Consider the following 19,400-nt stretch of genomic DNA (forward strand, 5'->3'; position numbering starts at 1 on the left):
CCTGGATGACTGAGAATCTCCATAGCCATTGCAAGGTGCTGATGTTTTTAAGACATTTTTCTTTTATTTTTTTAAATGTTACTTTTAAGAAAATTCTAGTATTTCTGTAGAAAAATTTGGAGTCTTTTCCAAGGCAGTGATGTTGCATGGAAATAATATTTATAGTGAGACTTCAACTTCTGTCTGAATTTCTCTCTCTTGTTTTGCTGATAAAGACTCCGGAGTTTGATTCCCATAAATAAATCTATCTTTATGTGTGTAGATAATCTCTGGTGCTTCTGCTGAACAACCATGAAAAATTGGGTTTTTTTAAAAAGCATTAATTGGGCAGACGTGTAGATTCTAAACCAGGTGCTGCCCAGTTAATTTTTGAAGCCCTGTGTGTGGCTATGGCATCTTGCACTGCACTGTTGCAACCAGGAGAGTAACAACAATGCTAAGATTCTTCGTATGGAGCATCAGTAAGTTGGGTACAGTTGCATATTTTATATTCCATTTTGTTAGCACTGAATACTAACTTTTTCTCTCTCTGCAGTGAGAAGAACTTTTATTGTGCCTGTAGTTTTTTAAACATCATTATGGGGGTGGGAATGCCTGCTTAATTTATTGTTAGATTAAGCTTGGAATTAGAATCACCTAATAGGCATGTTAATTAATGGAGTTGAGAAAATAAAGGGCCTAAATTTATAAAAGGAGAACCACAAATCATTACTATGTTACTATATTATTACGGATTGAAACAACTTTTCAATTTCCTGTTTTCTCATTTGTGTTGTTTAATTATGAGTTAGCCCAAAATTTTAAATTCTGGAGAGGGTCCCTTTGCTCTTTGGTAACAAGGTGTTGCACAAATATGGCAATATGTAGTTTTTCTTTTATAAAGGAGTACAGTGTTTTAATTTTATTGTAATTTAATTTAACCTTAAATCAGTTGTAGTTTTCTTCTTCTCTCTTCTTCCCTTTCTGATTTTGGCCTCCCAACTCCACTCAAAATTTAAGTGTGGTACTCCATCTAACAAAATACAGCATTATCACTCAGTGCTATGTCTGAACCACGTTGTTATGGGAAAATAAAATTAAATACATTTTCTATGTGAATAAAATTCCATAAATCTTAAACAATGAAGCAAAGCCATTGGGCGTGTGAGTCAAAATACCCTTTGCCAAGATACTGTCTAATCATTCTTTACTTTTATAATGCTGATAAAAGTTGATCCCCAAAGTCTAGCAAATGAGACAGTGAAGAAAATAGTCCAGATTAGATTAAAATTGTTTTGACTTCTTTGAACCTTTGAAATAACTGACTGCTCACAATATAAATCAAATTAACTTGAATTTAATGCAAGCCAGAGTTCCTGTAAAAGGGATAAAGAACTACAGCTGTCAACTCTTGTGAAAGGTCACAGAAAAGAAAATTCCACCATGTTTTCCATTCTTACCTTTTGGGAAGGATGCTAGGGGATATCTTAAAACAAATAGGACATTTAAAATTTTGTTCTGTATGTAAGGGCATTTTGCACCTTGTAAGATATATAATAAAGCTAACTCAGGATTTAAAAAAACTAGTTACCTGACTGAAATAAACCATAGCTATCTGATTTACACATAATATATTACAGCTAGGCCAGGGGTAGGCAACCTTGGCTTCAACTCCCAGAATTCCTGAGCCAGCCATGCTGAGGGAAAGGGAGAGGTTTCCAAGCTGAGCCATGCTGGCTCAGGAATTCTGGGAGTTGAAGTCCACGAGTCATAAAAGAGCCAATGTTGCCTACCCCTGAGCTAGGCCGTAAGATTGACTTTATATAATCACAATAAATCAAGAACAAAAAAAAATCACTTTCAAGCTTAGCATCACATTTGAACATACTATCCTTTTTATACATCCCTATTATTATCCGCGGGGCTTTGGAGAATCAAATCTAAATCTACATACTTGATCACCCCATTAATAATAATAATAATAATAATAGTAAAGTTGGAAGGGACCTTGGAGGTCATCTAGTCCAACCCCCTGCTCGGGCAGAAAACCCTACACCATTTCGGACAAATGGCTGTCCAGTCTCTTCTTAAAAACTTCCAGTGTTGGAGCATTTACTGCTTCTGGAGGCAAGCTGTTCCACTGATTAATTGTTCTCACTGTCAGGAAGTTTCTCCTTAGTTCTAGGTTGCTTCTCTCCTTGATTAGTTTCCACCCGTTGCTTCTTGTCCTGCCTTCAGGTGCTTTGGAAAATAGCTTAATTCCCTCTTCTTTATGGCAGCCCCTGAGATATTGGAATACTGCTATCATGTCCCCCCTTGTCCTTCTCTTCGTTAAACTAGACATACCCAATTCTCGCAACCGTTCCTTATATGTTTTAGCCTCCAGTCCCCTAATCATCTTTGTTGCTCTTCTCTGTACTCTTTCTAGAGTCTCAACATCTTTTTTACATCGTGGTGACCAAAACTGGATGCAGTATTCCAAGTGTGGCCTTACCAAGGCATTGAAGAGTGGTATTAATACTTCGCGTGATCTTGATTCTATCCCTCTGTTAATGCAGCCTAGTACTGTGTTGGCCTTTTTGGCAGCTGCCGCACACTGCTGGCTCATATTTAACTGATTGTCTACTAGGACTCCGAGGTCCCTCTCACAGTTACTACTATTGAGCGTGGTGCCACCTATGCTGTACTTGTGCATTTGGTTTTTCTTGCCTAAATGTAGAACCTTGCTTTTTTCACCATTGAATTTCATTTTGTTAGTTAGTGCCCAGTGTTCAAGTCTGTCCAGATCCTTCTGTACCTGAAGCCTGTCTTCTGGAGTGTTGGCTATTCCTGCCAGCTTGGTGTCATCTGCAAATTTGATGAGTTCCCCATCTATCCCTTCATCCAAATCGTTGATGAAGATGTTGAAGAGTACTGGGCCCAGAACAGAGCCCTGGGGCACCCCACTACACACTTCCCTCCATATAGATGCAGTTCCATTGAGGACCACTCGCTGAGTACGGCCGGTCAGCCAGCTACGGATCCATCTGGTGGTGGTTCTGTCTACCCCACATTTTTCTATCTTGTCAAGTAGTAGGTTGTGATCTACTTTATCAAATGCCTTACTGAAGTCCAAGTAAATTATGTCCACAGCATTCCTCTGATCCACTAATTTTGTCACTTGGTCAAAGAATGCAATAAGATTTGTCTGGCATGATCTATTTTTGACAAACCCATGTTGGCTTTTAGTAATGACTTTGTTTGCCTCTAGGTGTTCGTTGATTCGTTGTTTGATTATCTTTTCCAGGATCTTCCCAGGTATTGAGGTCAGGCTGATAGGTCTGTAATTTCCTGGATCCATTTTTTTTCCTTTTTTGAGGATGGGAACTACATCAGCTCTTTTCCAGTCCTCTGGTAGTTCCCCTGTGTTCCAGGATCTTTGAAAAATATAGTTCAGTGGCTCCGATATCACATCTGCCAGTTCCTTGAGAACTCTGGGGTGTAATCCATCTGGTCCTGGCGATTTGAACTCATCTAGGCTGGACAGGTGCTCCCTAACCATTTTCTTGCCTATCTTAACTTGTGTTTCTGTTTTGTTTTTTATGGCACTATTTTTGATAGGTTGGTCTGTTTTTTCCCTTTGTGTAAAGACAGATGCAAAAAATGAGTTAAATAGTTCTGCTTTCTCCCTGTTGCTTGTCACCTTCTTGCCACTTCCACCCACTAATGGACCAATCATTTCCTTCACTTTTTTCTTGTTTTTTACATGTTGAAAGAAGCTTTTTTTGTTATTTTTGACTTTGGTCGCAAGCCTTAGTTCATTTTGAGCCTTGGCTTTCTTCACTTCATCTTTGCAGGCTCGGGCTATTTGCTGATATTCTACCATTCTACTAGTATATACTAGAGTTATATTTATTTGTCACTTTCTATCCCTCCATCGACTTTTATTGTGTCCCTCATTTCCTAACGTTGTTAAATATGTTTCAGTGTTTATAGATAAAAGGGATTGATATCAGAACATGCAAATTAAGGGGGTGGCCTTTTGAACATGTCTGTTTTCTAGAACTTGTTTGTGATGATAAGAACACCATTGCTGAAAAGCGCTTCTCCTTAGTAACCAGTATGTTCTGTTTGGAGATGTTCTGTCTGTACCCAACAGACATTCTGTCTGCTTTCTCCTTTCCTGACTCTTTTCTTTCTTTTCACTTTCTGCAAAACTCTGATATGCTTCAGAGGTGTGTTGGACTAAAGCTATAGTATAGTATTAATATTTATGATTGCTTTATGTGTCTGCCAAATTATAACTTGATAGTTAGTGCTCTTACTTAATTAAATGCACTGCCTGGATCCTAAATAATGCTTACTCGGTGGCAGCTTTTTCTCAGAGGGCTATCAGATTGGCTGCAGATGCCTAGATGACGATCAGATGGCAAGAATGGGTTAGAACTTTCTTTACTACAATCTAGTGGTCATCTGGATTTTTTGATTTCCATGTCTAGTTCTCAACTTCTCTGTACATGCACAAAAATGTCTCCATATGCACTTTGCTCATGTCATGTTTTCTCCAGGATTATTAACTGCTTTCTCAAAGAATGTTTGTTTGTTAGCAGTATGAGTTGAATTTTTACCACCGGTGACATCTAGATCAGTGTTTCTCAACCTTGACAATTTTAAGGCATGTGGACTTCAACTCCCAGAATTCCACAGCCAGCATTGCTGGCTGTGGAATTCTGGGAGTTGAAGTCCACATGCCTTAAAATTGTCAAGGTTGAGAAACACTGATGTAGATTATAAGAAAATTGCACATTTCTTTAGGATGAACATAGCTTTGCTGTTGGGACCCCTTTTATTTTCATAGCCATGGAAATATCAAATAGCAGAATTTTAAGTTTGGAAGATACCTTTATGAATTATTCAGGTGGCTACAAGTTACCATAGCCTTTTAGAGCAAAATGATAAGGAGAGTAGCATACAAGTTCAGAACAGAGATCAAGCTACTGTCAGCACCTTTGCCTGTCGAATGGGTAGGTCTGAGTTAATTTTTATAGGATGAGAGACAAGAAGCCAGAGGCTTGATTGGATGAAGCTGTGTTCCTCTTGGAGTATTCCTCCTAACAGAAAAAGGAGGGACCCATCTCTGCCAGCCTTCCCTTCCGGGACTGATCCCAGTATCATCTCTTTCATTGTCCTGAGTTCTCTAATCTGTAGAACACTTTTTCAGATTCACAGAGGCTCTACTACGTTAGTCCAAGGTACTACCAAGCCCCTGGTTTTTTCCCCAGTTTTTCCAGTTGCACACCGAATTAAAAGCCAGTTACAAAACAGTCCTGGTCCAATCTATAGCATTAATGTTTGAATAATTTAAAACACTATAGAAGTCCTACTCTTGCAGAAGGAACTGTTTGTAACTGATTTGTGGCCATACTTCCATTTTTTAAAAACACAATGAAAATTCTTTAATCCACACTAATAAATAAAACTAGGAAAAGGGGGCACCATTGTGACCATTGAATGCCATATCAGTTCAGTAGGGGGCTACAGAGTGTGATATTTTCTCTCCTTTCTAATGAGCAAGGAAAATCAGTTAATGAGAAAAAAGAGAAAGCTGTAGGAATAATATTCCCTGTAGATAACACACAGTATTAATTTATGCAAACATCAATTATTGGTGCTTTCAATAAGCTCAGCGGAGCTGAAAACCAGTTTAAAGTGCATAATGAAGTACTTTTTGGACATGTGCAATAATTATAGCTATGGATAGGTGGGTTATTTCAAAAGAAAGTTTTTGGCTAGGCTTGATTTTTTAATTTCTGCCATGAGTTCGTATTTTAATCTTGTATTAATGTCATAATTTATCTAATACAGGAGAATTCCAAACACATTAGAATGGTACCTGTGTGTGATTTTTAAGTGAATATATTTTCAAATGTGTTGGTGAGAATAATTGTAAGTTGGATAATAATTGTATAATGGAACTTGGAAGGGTTGTGTGTGTGTATGTGTGTGCATTAGATATATAGCTAATTCTCAACTATGATGTAATTGCTATAGGGAATTACACTTTGGATCATTGCTTCTGCAATAAAGTCTAAATATTTGGGGGGATTTGAAATGCTTTCACCGCCATTAAGCACCTTTTAAATTCAATTCAAATAATAAATATTGCATATATATTGTCAGAAAAATCCATATTCAGTATATGGGCCTTTGATTGGAAGTGAGATATAGTTTAAATAATTAAATCATGTTCAGAAAAGTCTCTTCCTATACTTCTGTGGACATTCTCTTCATAAACAGCAAAAACCTTTCAAATCCTTTTGAAACTTCTGCAGAATCTTAATGTTCAAGACAAGATGACAGTATTCTAACTCAGCAGTCCCCAACCTTTTTCATTCCATGGACCGGTGGTGGCGGCAGCGGCGGTGGCAGCATGGGGGGGGGATGGTTTTGCATGCACAATCTAGCTCCTGTGCATGCACAAATGAAGCTTTGCATGCTTGCCCACTGCTGGGCATAGCATGGTTCCCAATGGGCTGTGGATTGTTATTGGTCCACAGCCCAAGGGTAGAGGACCCCTGTTCCAACTGAAATATGTGTTTCTGTTAACATCCATAAAGAATGGGTTAGGATGCATGATCTTGAGGGAAATTCATTTTAGACAAACCAGTAACTCATAGTGAAGAATTGATTTCAGAAGAGTTATGGCAGATTGTCCTCCAAGATGTTGATGCTGTTGATGTGAAAATTATACACCCATGGATTTGCAAGCATAGAAGGCATTTTCATCAGGACTATTAGCAGCTGCTTTGTTTCACCATTATCCCTGCTAGAAGAGTCTATGTATGCGGAAATATATCCACTTGGTAGTGGAAGGCCTTTGCAGCAGCTGTACCGAATTGTTGAGAAACTGTGATCACTTTGACACTTGAAGAGGTGCTTTATTCAACATGCTATGGAAAAAAAATTATACAATGCTCATGGATAGTGGTTACTGGAATCCAAATTAGCTCAGAACTTCATGTCCTGAAACCTCAGTAGCAAATGTATCACCAGATTTTTGGTTCACATTGTCTATCTTCAGCTGGTGACTTTGTAGGTGACATGGCTATGTGGCATCTTTCCATAGAGGAAGGAAGCCAGTTATGAGACATCCTTATTACGTATCTGCTATACAATGTGTAGAACCAACAGTATAGTATCTTCAGATTATTTCACTGGCACAGCCACAATAACGCACATATGGCTGACCTAGAGATGTACTTCAAAGTTTCTTAGGGAACTATTCTGGAGCCCTAAGTTGGAGGTTCTTCAACCAAGGTTACAGTTTTTGGGTGGAATTTACACACTAGGATCCTGATGTGATTGGCGCTGAGTTATAGTGTACCTTAATGCTCTGTTTTGACAGAGTTTGCACGCAGTTATTAACTGATAGGCATTTTAAAAGAATCCCCCAACTTCTCATTACCCTAAAACTGCTTCAATTGCTCATGATTTATGTACAGAGAATTTGGTCTATGAATTTTTGACACCTCTTGGCTTGCTTTTAAAAACATACATCTTCTCCAGTACAGGAGATGGAGAATCCACCAATGGGTTTTCTCTGTCTGCCTGCTCTTGAGACCAAGTAGCCAAACTTGACACTCCCCCTCTTGCTAGGAGATCCCGTCTTAACTTGGTCTCAGCTCTTGAAGACGTATCAGGTTTGGCTCTCAGCAGATAGCAGGTTAGCAATCCATTGGTGAATTCTCCTTTTTCCTCTAAATTGACAAAATACTAATTGGAATCCTCCCTTGATTTACAAATTCTAATTTGGTATCCTCCCTTAAATTTCTCATAGCTCTGGGATCAGTGCTATTTTGGACCACAAATTTGGGGAGTGGGAGGTGTAGGGAGGTTCCTGCAGCTTCCTCATTTTCCCAGGGCTCTGGGGAAAAATACGGATAGGCTTTGCCCAGAATATTCCTTATTCTTTCCCCATTTCTAAACAACTGACCACTGCAGGCGTGAGCTCCTTAGTTGAATTCGGGGCCTCCGGATCATCTCCGGCAGCTGGGAACACCCATGGATGCCATTTTGGTTGCCGTCTGAGGCAACAAATTCAAAACTGACTGGAGGTGTTTTGGTTTTTTTTGCTTGCCGTTCAGAGATTAACCTGCAGAACTCGTTTTCGGCATAGCGCTTAGCGCAGCCACTGCGTCTGGCCCCAGCACCTGTGATTTTGGTTTAGAAGTCTCCGGTGCCATTTTCCAATGGGAAGCACGTTGCAGCCACCATTTTGGGGCCGCCGCCCAGGGCTAAAAGTAATAATACACTCAAATTCAATTGTTTAAAGTATTTGCCTATTCGTTCGGAATAGGCTGCTTGTGCTTTGGGGGTTAGGGTACTTCAGCCCACTGAAGCCCAATTAATTTAGAAGCATTTTCACGGCCCCACCACAGCCACCATTTTGAAAAATGCCACGCAGTTTTCCAACTAGGCCACAATGTAGCCTTGTCTCAGTGACGGTCTGCAGGCCTCCTTACTTTATCATAGTGTGAATTTCTTGACAGATTGGGCCAAAAATTCCAACCACACCGTTATTAATCGCAAATTATTATTGCAATTGACACACATTGTCCGACCGCCATTTTCAACCTACTCATTTCTTGCCAGGCCTTGTCTCAGGCCCTCTGCACCCTTCATTGGGAGTTTTTGCCTTTTCTGGTGCACCTTGACTGGCCACCTAAGGCCTCCGGGCGGAGCCCAGAGAGTGGCCCCAAACGTGCCTTCGGCATCTGACTCAATTACCATGACCAAAGCCCAGAGAGAATTTTTTTCTGGTCAGGTGGTCAGGGGAGCAGTCTTGTTACTTGTTCCAATTCGCTTCTGCCAACTACTTGCCTGCCAGAGCTTCGTCTCAGTTTCTTTGAGACTGCTCAACCAGGATGGAGGACTCAACGATGGCTCAACCCAGGAGCACTGCCTCACCATCCTCCAGTTATGGCTGCAACAAATCCTCTACCCAGGAGGCGGCAGGCAAGTCCAAATCTAAGACTAAGACCACGCTCAAGAAGTCTTCCAAGTTGGCAGAAAAGCAAGCCAGCGTAGGCACCAGGCTCCGGAGAAGGAGTTCTCCAGAGCGCAGAGGCAGGCCGGATTAGAGGTGCATCAATTGGCGGCCCAGGAATTCGACCTTCCCTTAGGACCTTCAACTTCAGCTCAAGGGGTGTGGTCCCCCATGGGGATGCCTGTCATACTTAGCTCCCCTCCCGCATTGACTCAACACACAATAACAACTCCAAGTTTAGTCCCAGAGGCCACCTTCACTCCTACGGCGGCAGAACTCAGGGGACCAGACTTCGGAGACATTTTCTCCGACGGTCGCCTTGAGGCCTTGCTATCCAAGGTTGTGGACCGAGCCCTAGCAGAACGGTCCTTCCATCCACCTGGTCAGGGAGCTTCCACATCAGCCATGCCACCTTATGTTCCTCCTATGGGGCTCCCTGTACTTCAGGAACCCGCGTCTCCCGCACACTCCTCCATGAGCGGCTACTCTTCCTCGCAAGGTGAGGAACAGCCAGACTTTAATCTGTCAGAGAAGGAGGAACTTCCCCCTGAGCCCTCCCCTTCGGGAGGCCTGTTCAATCCAGCCCTATTCCTTAACACTGCTTCGCAAGGCCACATCAACGGCAAACATAGGGTCCGATCAGTTCCCTCAGCCGCAAGCAACATCGGATTCAAGCCCAAATCCAATATTTTTTGAAACAGTGGCAACCCAACATCATGTTCCATGCCCTCTGTTTTCCTCAAAGGGATTAAGAAACAATGGGCCTCCCCTTCCTCCTTCCCTCCGGTAAGCGGAACTGACAAAAAGTTATTTAGCACTTCCACAGACTTCAATGATGCACTGGAGGTTCCCAAGGTAGACAAAGCCTGGACTCCTCTGGTATCCCAGACTGCGATTGCTGGGGACATGTCAGAGGCACTCAAAGAGGATGACACAAATGGGACCAAACTTTCTGAAAGACCCATCAATCAGCAGCATGGGCAATTAAAATGGCCACCTGTGCATCCTTTTTTGTACGGACTACCCTTTTATGGCTTCGTCAACTTCAGGCCAGAGTCCTTGCTTAGGACATTCAGACCCATCAGGACCTAAGCAAGATGGTGGCGGCCACTGAGTATGCTGCAGATGCAACTCTTCAGTTGGCCAACTTTGCCTCTAGGTCGCTAGCATCCAACATCACAGCCAGAAGGATGTTATCTGAATTGGCGATTCTACTCCATCCTCTTTGTGGTTCCCAAGACCTCAGGGGGTTGGAGAGCGATTCTGGACCTCAAGGACCTAAACTATTACATCATCTACAAAAAGTTCAAAAGTTCCTCACTCCAGTCCATCCTGGGGGGCATCAAACAGGGAGACTTCCTGGCATCAGTAGACCTCATGGAAGCATACCTCCACATCCCTATTCATCCAGCTCACAAATGGTTCCTCAGGTTCAGTTACAGGGGCAGGCATTTCCAGTACAAGGCCCTTTTGGCCTCTCCTCAGCACCCAGGGTATTCACCAAGATCCTGGCCGTACTAGCCACCCAGTTGAGGAAGGTACCAATACGCGTCCAGTGTTACCTGGACGACATCCTGATCCAAGCGTCATCCTTCCAGGCAGCTCAGGCGGACCTGAAACTCACCATTCAGGTTCTCCAACAACATGGTTTCTCGGTCAATTTCAAAAAGAGCCAGACGGTTTCCTCATCCAGGCTTCTGCACCTGGGAGCTGTCATAGTCACCACAAATTGCATGGTCTATCTCTCTCAGGAGCGGTTAGTCAGCATCAGGGACCTGGCTCGCCAGGTGTATAGGGACCGTACTGTTCCACTGGTATTACTCTCTCAACTGTTGGAAAAGATGGTCTCCTGCATAGCCATAGTTCCCTGGGCCAGTCTCCACTTGCGGAACCTCAATGGTTCCTCCTACCATTTCAGCGGGTGAATGCCAGCGCATCCAACCGTCAGGTCAGGGTCCCGGTTCACATCTGCAGGTCTCTGCGCTGGTGGTTCTCACAAGCGGTGACCAAAGGGTCACCCTTCAAGGAACCAAATCGCATCACCATAATGATAGACGCCAGTCTATTCGGTTGGGGAGCCCATCTACAGTCTCAGTTTGCGCAGGGCCGTTGGTTCCGCGCAGACTTGAGACACATCAGTTGGCTGGAACTCAGGGCCATCCACTTAGCTCTTCGCCAATTCAGATACTAGATCAGGGGACGTCACATTCTGATCCTTACAGACAACGTGGCATCCAAGGTACATGTCAAACGTCAGGGGAGCACCAGGTCCAAGTCCCTTATGTTCGAGGCTTGGCTCCTGTGTTCCTGGGCAGAGTCCAACCTGGCTTCTCTTAGGGCCAAACACATCTCAGGGGTCAAGAACCAGCAAGCAGACCTTTTGAGTCGCTCTACGGTGGAGTGGGGGTTGCATCCGGATCTGTTCTCCGAGATCTCCCACAGGTTTGGCCATCCAATCCTCGACCTGTTTGCGTCGTCAACCAGTGCCCAACTCCCCAGGTACTACTCCCGCTATTTCCTTCCAGGGGCAGAGGGGATGGATGCCTTGCGGACCCCGTGGCCACAAGGTCTTTTTATGCCTTTCCTCCCCTCCCACTCATACCGGCGACCATCTGCAAACTGCTCCAGGAGTCGGCGGAAGTGATCCTCGTGGCACTGTACTGGCCACAGAGGCCATGGTTTGCCGACTTGATGAATCTTTCCCGGTCTCCTCCGTGGAAGATTCCTCCTCATCGCATGTCCTTACACCAGGGGACCCTCCAACACCCAGACCCTCAATGGTTACAGTTGACATCTTGTGCTTGAGCGCAGCATCATGACTCAAGAATTATTTTCCCCTCACGCAATTACCATGATTCAGGCCTCTCGTTGCCCAGCGACCAATCGCATTTATGATTCTACTTGGAATTTTTTTTGCCATTGGTGTAGAAGGCGACAACTGGATATTTACAAATTGGCCATCGCTCAGATCGTAGATTATCTTCTGGACAGAGGTCTGGCCCCTGCGACTATTCGCAGACAGGTGGTGGCCCTGTCAACATTACTTACTTGTGTGGATTCGGTTCCCTTAGCTCACCATCCTAGGATTCGCGCCTTTATCAAGGGTGCGTGCAACACCAGGCCTCCCATGGTACACAGGTACCCCTCTTGGGAATTGCCTCGTGTCCTTCACGCTCTAACAAAACCACCACTTGAGCCCATAGCGACTATTCCATTGCGGAACCTGTCTCTTAAGGTTGCATTCTTAATCGCCATCACGTCAGCCAGATGTATCTCTGAGCTGGCTGCTCTTATCGGTCAGGAATGACATTTGTATCTTTCACAGCAATTGGGTGGTTCTTCGTTTGGACCCCACCTTTGTACCCAAGGTAAACTCGCTCTTCCATAGAGCACAGGAAGTCATCTTGCAAAATTTTTGCCCCAATCCTTCCCATGACTTGGAGCGGCAGTGGCACATGCTGGACGTCCGCAGGGCATTGCGACGTTACATGAAGCGCACGGAACCTTTTTGTAGGTCTGAGGCCCTATTCATCTCCTTCCGTCCGGCTTCTCTGGGACAGAAGGTTTCTGCTGGCACTATTGGCAGGTGGATCAGGGCCTGTATTGCGGAGGCGTACCAGGCCTCTTCCCTGCCAGCTCCAAGTCATCTTACTGCCCATTCCACTCACAGTGCTGCGACATCGGTGGCATGGGTCACTCAGGTGTCCATCGAGGAGATTTGCAGGGCTGTGACATGGTCCTCCCCTCCCCATTTGTACGCCATTACAGGATTGACCGCTTCGCTTCAGCGGACGCCTCGTTTGGTCGGAGGGCCCTTTAGCAGGTGGTCTCCAGGGGCACTATTCCGTCCTTATTTGTTGCCCACCCATCGGGACAGTGAGGCTTTGGTATGTCCCATTGGTGGATTCTCCATCTCCTGTACTGGAGAAGGGGCGTTGTCTTACCTGAATGCCTTTTCTCAGTACGGGGATGGAGAATCCACACCCACTCTTTAGGTCAGTTAGGCCAAATTTAAGGGTTTGAGAGCCAACACCTCGTCCACCTTCAGCCACTTCGCCCTCGTCAAGACTGGATCTCCGAGCAAGAGGGGGCGTGTCAAGTTTGGCTACTTGGTCTCAAGAGCAGGCAGACAGAGGAAACCCATTGGTGGATTCTCTATCTCCGTACTGAGAAAAGGCGTTCAGGTAAGACAACGCCCCTTTTCTTTATAAAGACAAGAGAAAAACAAGAGAGATAGAAAAAGGAAAATATTGTGAGAAACACTCACATAGAAGCACTTAGTAACGATACAATGCATTGAAATTTTGGGTTTTTAAAATAATTTTCCGTGCAATCAAAGGAATATTATATTCATACAAATTATTACAATTTATTTTTTAAAATCATAATTGAACCTAAAATATCCTTTTTTTAATGCAAGTATATATGGGGGCTGCATCTTCCATACAATGAGAGGCACAAGTAGTTTGCATAATGCAAAATAATTTTAGATTTGTTTATTTCCACTTCAGAAAAGGTGATAAATTGTATTCTTACATTTCAGAGTCAGTATGGAGTTTTTGAGATGAAAAATCTTGATGGGAGGAAAGTTATTTGAAAAGAGAAGTAGGAAAAAGAAAAAGATTTTGTGATCCTTTCCAGTGTTTCCAAATTTATTATTTCTCATGCCTAGGAAAAAAAACAAGGTTTGCTCCTACATTCTTCAACTTATTTTCAGTTTTTTTAGACCATCATCTAAAGTGTAGCTAAAATTACTTCTTGAAAAGTTAGTGATTGTAGCTATATTCTTTAATATGACTTATTTCAGACTTATTAGAAGGTTACCCTATAAATAGTAGAACTTTAATTGATTATCAGTTAAATGAATCCCATAAACCTTTTTACAGCATGTTTTTAAAACTTCTGAGTCCACAATTTACATAAAGATGCTGCAGAAGAATGTATTTGTTTATAGATAGGTGCAGAGATCAGCAAATTGTTTATAGAGATTTGCATGGTTAGATTCTGTTCAAAAATTGCAGCTAACCAAGGAAGTATTGTGTTACTTATGTGGTTCATTTGCTCTGGAATTTGAGGTGAGGCCATAATTAATACGTTTTCAATCTTGGCTTACCAAATATAGTCATATTTATGTCCTATATAATTGCTGCTGTAAAATTCCAAGTAATATTTAGCTTTGATTTGGAAAGGCTTAGAAGAGAAAATCTTCTCTCATGGTAAGTCAAAATTTACAAGAACTCTAGTCTCATATGAACAAGCAAGCCTATTGGTACATGTTGTTTAATTGCTCCCACTCAGCTTTTCTTGGTATTTGATGCTTCTAGCCTAGAACTAAAAAATGTCAGATAGGAAACAACAGATAAGCAATCAAGAAGACAACTAATTGGAACTTAGTGGTACAGTACTCTGTCAAGAATTGAAATGGGACCTGGAAGTATTTATAGACAGTTAAGGTCATCAAGAAGCAATGAATAACATGTTAGTTTAAGTATGATGAAAATTAAGATAGGGGATAATCGTACACTAATTAAAGCAATAGACTGTCATTCCCTATTGAATAAAAGAGGTGAAAACGAGAGTTAAATCAGATTCAAAAGATACAGAGATAAAGAGAAGGACCTTTAACCAATTGTTCTATGTTACCGGTAGTTCTTGTTTAGCTACTACTGTTGGGACCTGCACCTTGATCATTAAACAAAGAAGTCACTAAGTGAAACAGCAATTGTGTCTATGATTTTCAGCTTTCTTTTGCTTTACAGATCTGTGAAGGTCATAAATGCACAGATTGGTTGTAAAGCTACTTTTTCATTGTAGCCATAACTCCCAAACAGTTGCTGAAGAAAGGATTATCTCTATTCATTAGAACAAACCAGAGGAAATGGTCAGTGAAATGTGATCTTTTGGGTTACTGCAATTTCTCACTTAGTGATTCTTGCAGTCGCTAAAAAATATTAAAATTGATAAAGGGTTTCCCCCCCCAGTGAAAGGCTATATATATGATCATAGGTAGATACTTTGTATAAACTTCCACTTCAGGCTAGGTATTTAAGTAGGACTTTTTCTGAATTGTTTGTATTTCTAATTAAAACTCAAGTACTATATTTCAGTTGGTTGAGGAAGAAGTATTACGTAAAGGAATTCCATTAAATATTCCAAATTGTAGCTATTTGTTAACTTTTTCCAATGTATATTTTCCTGGTATGCTGGGTTACAACTCCCAGCCAGCATAATCATTTAGCAAGCAAAGATGATAAAAGAGTTGTTGGCCAGGACCCAGTACAGTCTAGTTACTAGTAGAATGTTTGGATTAGCCATAATTTCTGAATCTGAAGGAATTTGTATGTTTGGAGGTAGCGTGCTTTGTCCTCTACAGGATTAGAGAAGAAATGAGGAGTGTGCAGCACAAAGTTGACTCAGAATTAGCTCCATTAAAATTCATTGTTTACTGTAAGCCTTGTAACACAGAATTGCAGCTGAATACTCACATGTTCTTCATATCAGAATAGGATGAGCAGATACAAAAGAAATTTGTGCTTCAGTTATCCTTTGCGAATTTAATCTTCTGAAATTTTCTCTACGCAACTGTTAAAGAAGAAGAAACCTAGTTCTCCTTTAATTGTAATTTAGCTACCTGAATTTAAGTAATTTCTCTGAGGGATATGAGATCTAATTTTTCTACTTGACAGAAGTCTCGCTAAGCCATTATATGACCATTATATTTTCAAGCTATGATTAAAACAAGCCACAACTCTGCGTAAAATAGCAAGTCACAGTGACCTGGTACAAAATGCAGAGAGGGAATGGCCATCTTTTTGGCTTGTGGCCCCTAGGAATTTTGAAAGCCTATTGTGGATTATGTCATAAAAGACTTTGTAATAAAAGATTGTTTATTCAAGAATGGTTGCATAGCTGGCTGGGGAATTCTGGGAGTTGAAGTCCACAAATCTTAAAAGTTGTCAAGGTTGGGGACCTCTGCATTAGATTAAACTTATAACGTTAGATTTTAAAAATGGAAGTATAGCTAAATCTTATTTATACTGGCTCCACTACCTATACTTCTCCATAACTTTCTATCATTTCTATTTTTATATCATCACTTACTACTTCACTTTGAGGTCTCTTCAACTGACCCAGAATGCACTGGTGTGGGCAGTGCTAATTATGTCTCAGTACGCCCATATAACACCTCTGCTTCAGGAACTGCATTGGTTGCCAGTTTGTTTCCAAGTACAATTCAAAGTCCTTGTTGCTCCCTTTAAGAACCTACATGACAGAGGTCTGGAGGGACCACTTGCCTCCCATGGCATCTACCCAGCTAATCTGATCTGGCAGGGTTGGCACCCTCCAGGTTCCTTTCATTAAAGAATGCAGTCTATCCGGACCCGAGAAGCATGCCTTCCTGATAGCACCAGACCTGTGGAATGAGGTTTCCCCCAAGATTTAAAGGGCCTCCACCCTACTGCTATTTCAAAGGTCCCAAAGACTTGGCTCTTTATCCAGACCTTTAGTAGGTGTGATTGAAGTCTCCCTTCTTTTTTGTTCCATTTGGGTTTATTATCTCTGCCATTTTTACTCTTTTTTGAGTCCTATTGAGTCCTTCCCAAGGGTCTACGATAGTCAGATGTTGTTTGATGATGTTAAAAGTATCATCTCAAGATGGAAGCTATTTGAAATAAAGCTGCCTTTTGATGACAGTTTTGTTACTTGGAGGATCAGTGGGGCTGCAGTTGTTTTGGGATTGAACCCAAGGCGCCCATTCCTATTTGGTACTGTCTTTGCTTTCTTTTCCCACAGTTGTTTTACCTCTGCTTGCAGGTCTTTGTATTTGTCATTTTCCAATGGTTTCTCTTTTGCTTTGCTGTTTTCAGGTACTGTAACATCCATCATGCAGACTTTCTCGTGCTTCTTAACTGTTATTAATTCTGGGGTGTTATATGGCAGTGTGCTTATCTGTTTTGAGTTCTAAAGTCCCAGAACATTTTAGCGGCTTCATTTTCTTTTCTTTTCTCTATTTTGTGGTCCTATCAGTTCTTGATAAATGGTGATTCTTGCAGATAGTCCAGTGCAGTATTGTTGCTACTTTGTCATTCCGTTATCTGTGTGATCTTGCAGCATCTAACTAGCTGGTTCATTGTTTCTTCAGCTTCTTTGCAGAGATGGCATTTGCTGTCTGTCCATGGCTGACTTCTCAATTCTGGCGTTGCCTGCATTTGTTCTTAAGACTTGGTCTTGTGCAGCCAGAATGAGCCTCTCTGCATTTTCTTCAGTTTTCCTGCTCTTAGCCATTGCTAGCTCTTGTTATTATCTGCTTTGGCTGCAATTTTCTTAATGTACTGGCCATGTAATACTTTGCATTGCTGTTTCTCTTTTCTGTTCTTCATCTGGTCTTTCTTGTATGCCAGTTTGGTCTCTCTAATTCTCAATTAAGGCTTCATGATCTAGTAGGTTCAGTGTTTCTTTATTGTCCTTCAGATATTATTCCAATGCCTTTTTTCCTTCTTCAACTGTCTGGTGTATTTGTAACATTCCACTCCCACTGATGCTTCTTGGTAAGTAACACCTTTCAGTATTGCTGCATGGATGAAGGGCATTATTCATTGTCATTCTTTTTCTGGTCTTAACTCTTCATGGCTTTTAGTTCTGTTTGAGCCCAGACCACTATTCCAGATGTGTACCTAATGACTGGAATTGCCCAGATCTCAATTGCCTTGATAGTATTTCCTCTATTGTGTTTAGACTTTACAATCTTCTTCATTCTCGTGATTTTTTCACTACTAACCACCTTCTTGACTTCCGTGTGCTTGTTGTCATCTTGAAGGATGCACGTATTTATACTGGCTGTCTTCATCCAGACTCTTGATATTATTTCCGAAGGGTATCTTTGGTTCCTTCAGTTTTTATTATTTTTCACCTGCTAATGGTGAGGGCAGCATGTTTGTCCATTGCAATATAAAATAATATTTGATCTTTGCAGAAATATCTATTTCTACTTCATTCTACTATTATTTTTTTCCTAGTATTCTTAACTCACACTTTCATACAATGAAGTAGATAAAGCACACTTTGTCATACAAAGCTTTGCTTCTTAAACATCAGTTCATAACGGACCGTGTACTAGTCATTGTTTTGCTGCCAGTATTTGCAGAGCAACATATCCATTTCCCCGTAATTAGTAAACTACCAAAGCACATTCATTTTTTAAAATTTGCTTTGGGTTTTCATACATAAGTAATAAGGAATAATTTTAATTTTTTGCCCAACATGGCTACCTTTTGTCTTTAATATATTAATTTTAAGAGTCTAAATTCTTATTGCATTATATGGTCTATAATCTTTGCTATAAATTATCTAATTTTTTTAGCCAACTGTCATGCAAATGGATATCATCTGCATACTAAGCTAAACCTACATTCTGTTGCTAAGCTAAACCTACATTCCACTATGAACTATATTCTACACAACTATACTACAGGTAGTCCTTGAATGACTGCTCAAAGTTACAAAGGCACTGATAAAAATAACTTATGCCCATTTTTCACACTTATGACCATTGCAACATCCCCATGGTCATGTGATCAAAATTTGGCTGCTTGGCAGCTGACTCGTATTTATGATTGTGGCTCTGTCCCAGGGTCATGTGATCCCCTTCTGCAACCTTCTAACAAGTAAAGTCAACGAGGAAGCCAGATTCCCTTGACAACTATTTTACTAACTTAACAATTGCAGTGATTTATTTAAAAACTGGCAAGAAAGGTCATAAAATGGACAAAACTCACTTAACAAATGTCTCACTTAGCAACAGAAATTTTGGGTTCAATTGGTCAAGGATTACCTACGTAGCAGTATGTTGTAGATTTATATTATTGCATTTTTCTAATACTCTACTAAACTAAACCTACATACACACCCTAATGTCATCACAAGTGTTCCTTATATTTTTCCAAGGGAATGTCACACATCCTTATCTTAATCCACATTCAGTGTTGAACTATTCACTATGCATTCCTTATATTCCCTTGCATTATTTATTTACTTGGTAGGTTTATATCCCATCTCATTTTTATAGCTCTAACAAACCTATGGGGTTGGGCTGTGAAAGGGCGATTGCTCCAAATTCACCCTGTGAATTTCTACAGCTATTTCTATTACTTGCATCTAGATCTCCCAATTCTCATTCTGCATTTTAGCCATTGCCCACTGTAGTTCTGTTTTCTAAGAATGCTTACAAGCAGCTTTATACATCCTGGGGGTATTCTTGGAAATATCGTAAAAATAAAGCTAGACTTTTCTGTTTCTGCATTGTGCCACGCCAGATTCCTAATTACTTTTTTAATTAAAAGAATCTTTTAAAAATGAATGGAACTTGGACCCTGTTGAATCTCAAGAGATATGTTTG

The 19,400-nt window shown here is 41.3% G+C and overlaps 1 protein-coding gene across 13 annotated transcripts in view; it reads left to right on the forward strand.

The window, feature by feature from the left end:
- The window catches only part of NSD1 (nuclear receptor binding SET domain protein 1), an 80,797-nt gene that overhangs the window by 17,029 nt on the left and 44,368 nt on the right, over positions 1-19,400 (forward strand). The window contains exon 1 of one of the 13 annotated variants that reach the window (XM_039356805.1): positions 13,532-13,689. The exons of the other annotated variants lie outside the window; for them this stretch is intronic. Coding sequence (XP_039212739.1) covers positions 13,669-13,689 — 21 coding nt within the window. The 5' untranslated portion in view covers positions 13,532-13,668. Of the gene's footprint in view, positions 1-13,531; positions 13,690-19,400 lie in introns of those variants that run through there. 13 annotated transcript variants of the gene reach the window in all.

The sequence above is a fragment of the Crotalus tigris genome, unplaced genomic scaffold (assembly GCF_016545835.1).
Source record: "Crotalus tigris isolate CLP2741 ecotype Arizona unplaced genomic scaffold, ASM1654583v1 scf7180000018829.1913635, whole genome shotgun sequence".
Classification (NCBI taxonomy): Eukaryota; Metazoa; Chordata; class Lepidosauria; order Squamata; family Viperidae; genus Crotalus; species Crotalus tigris.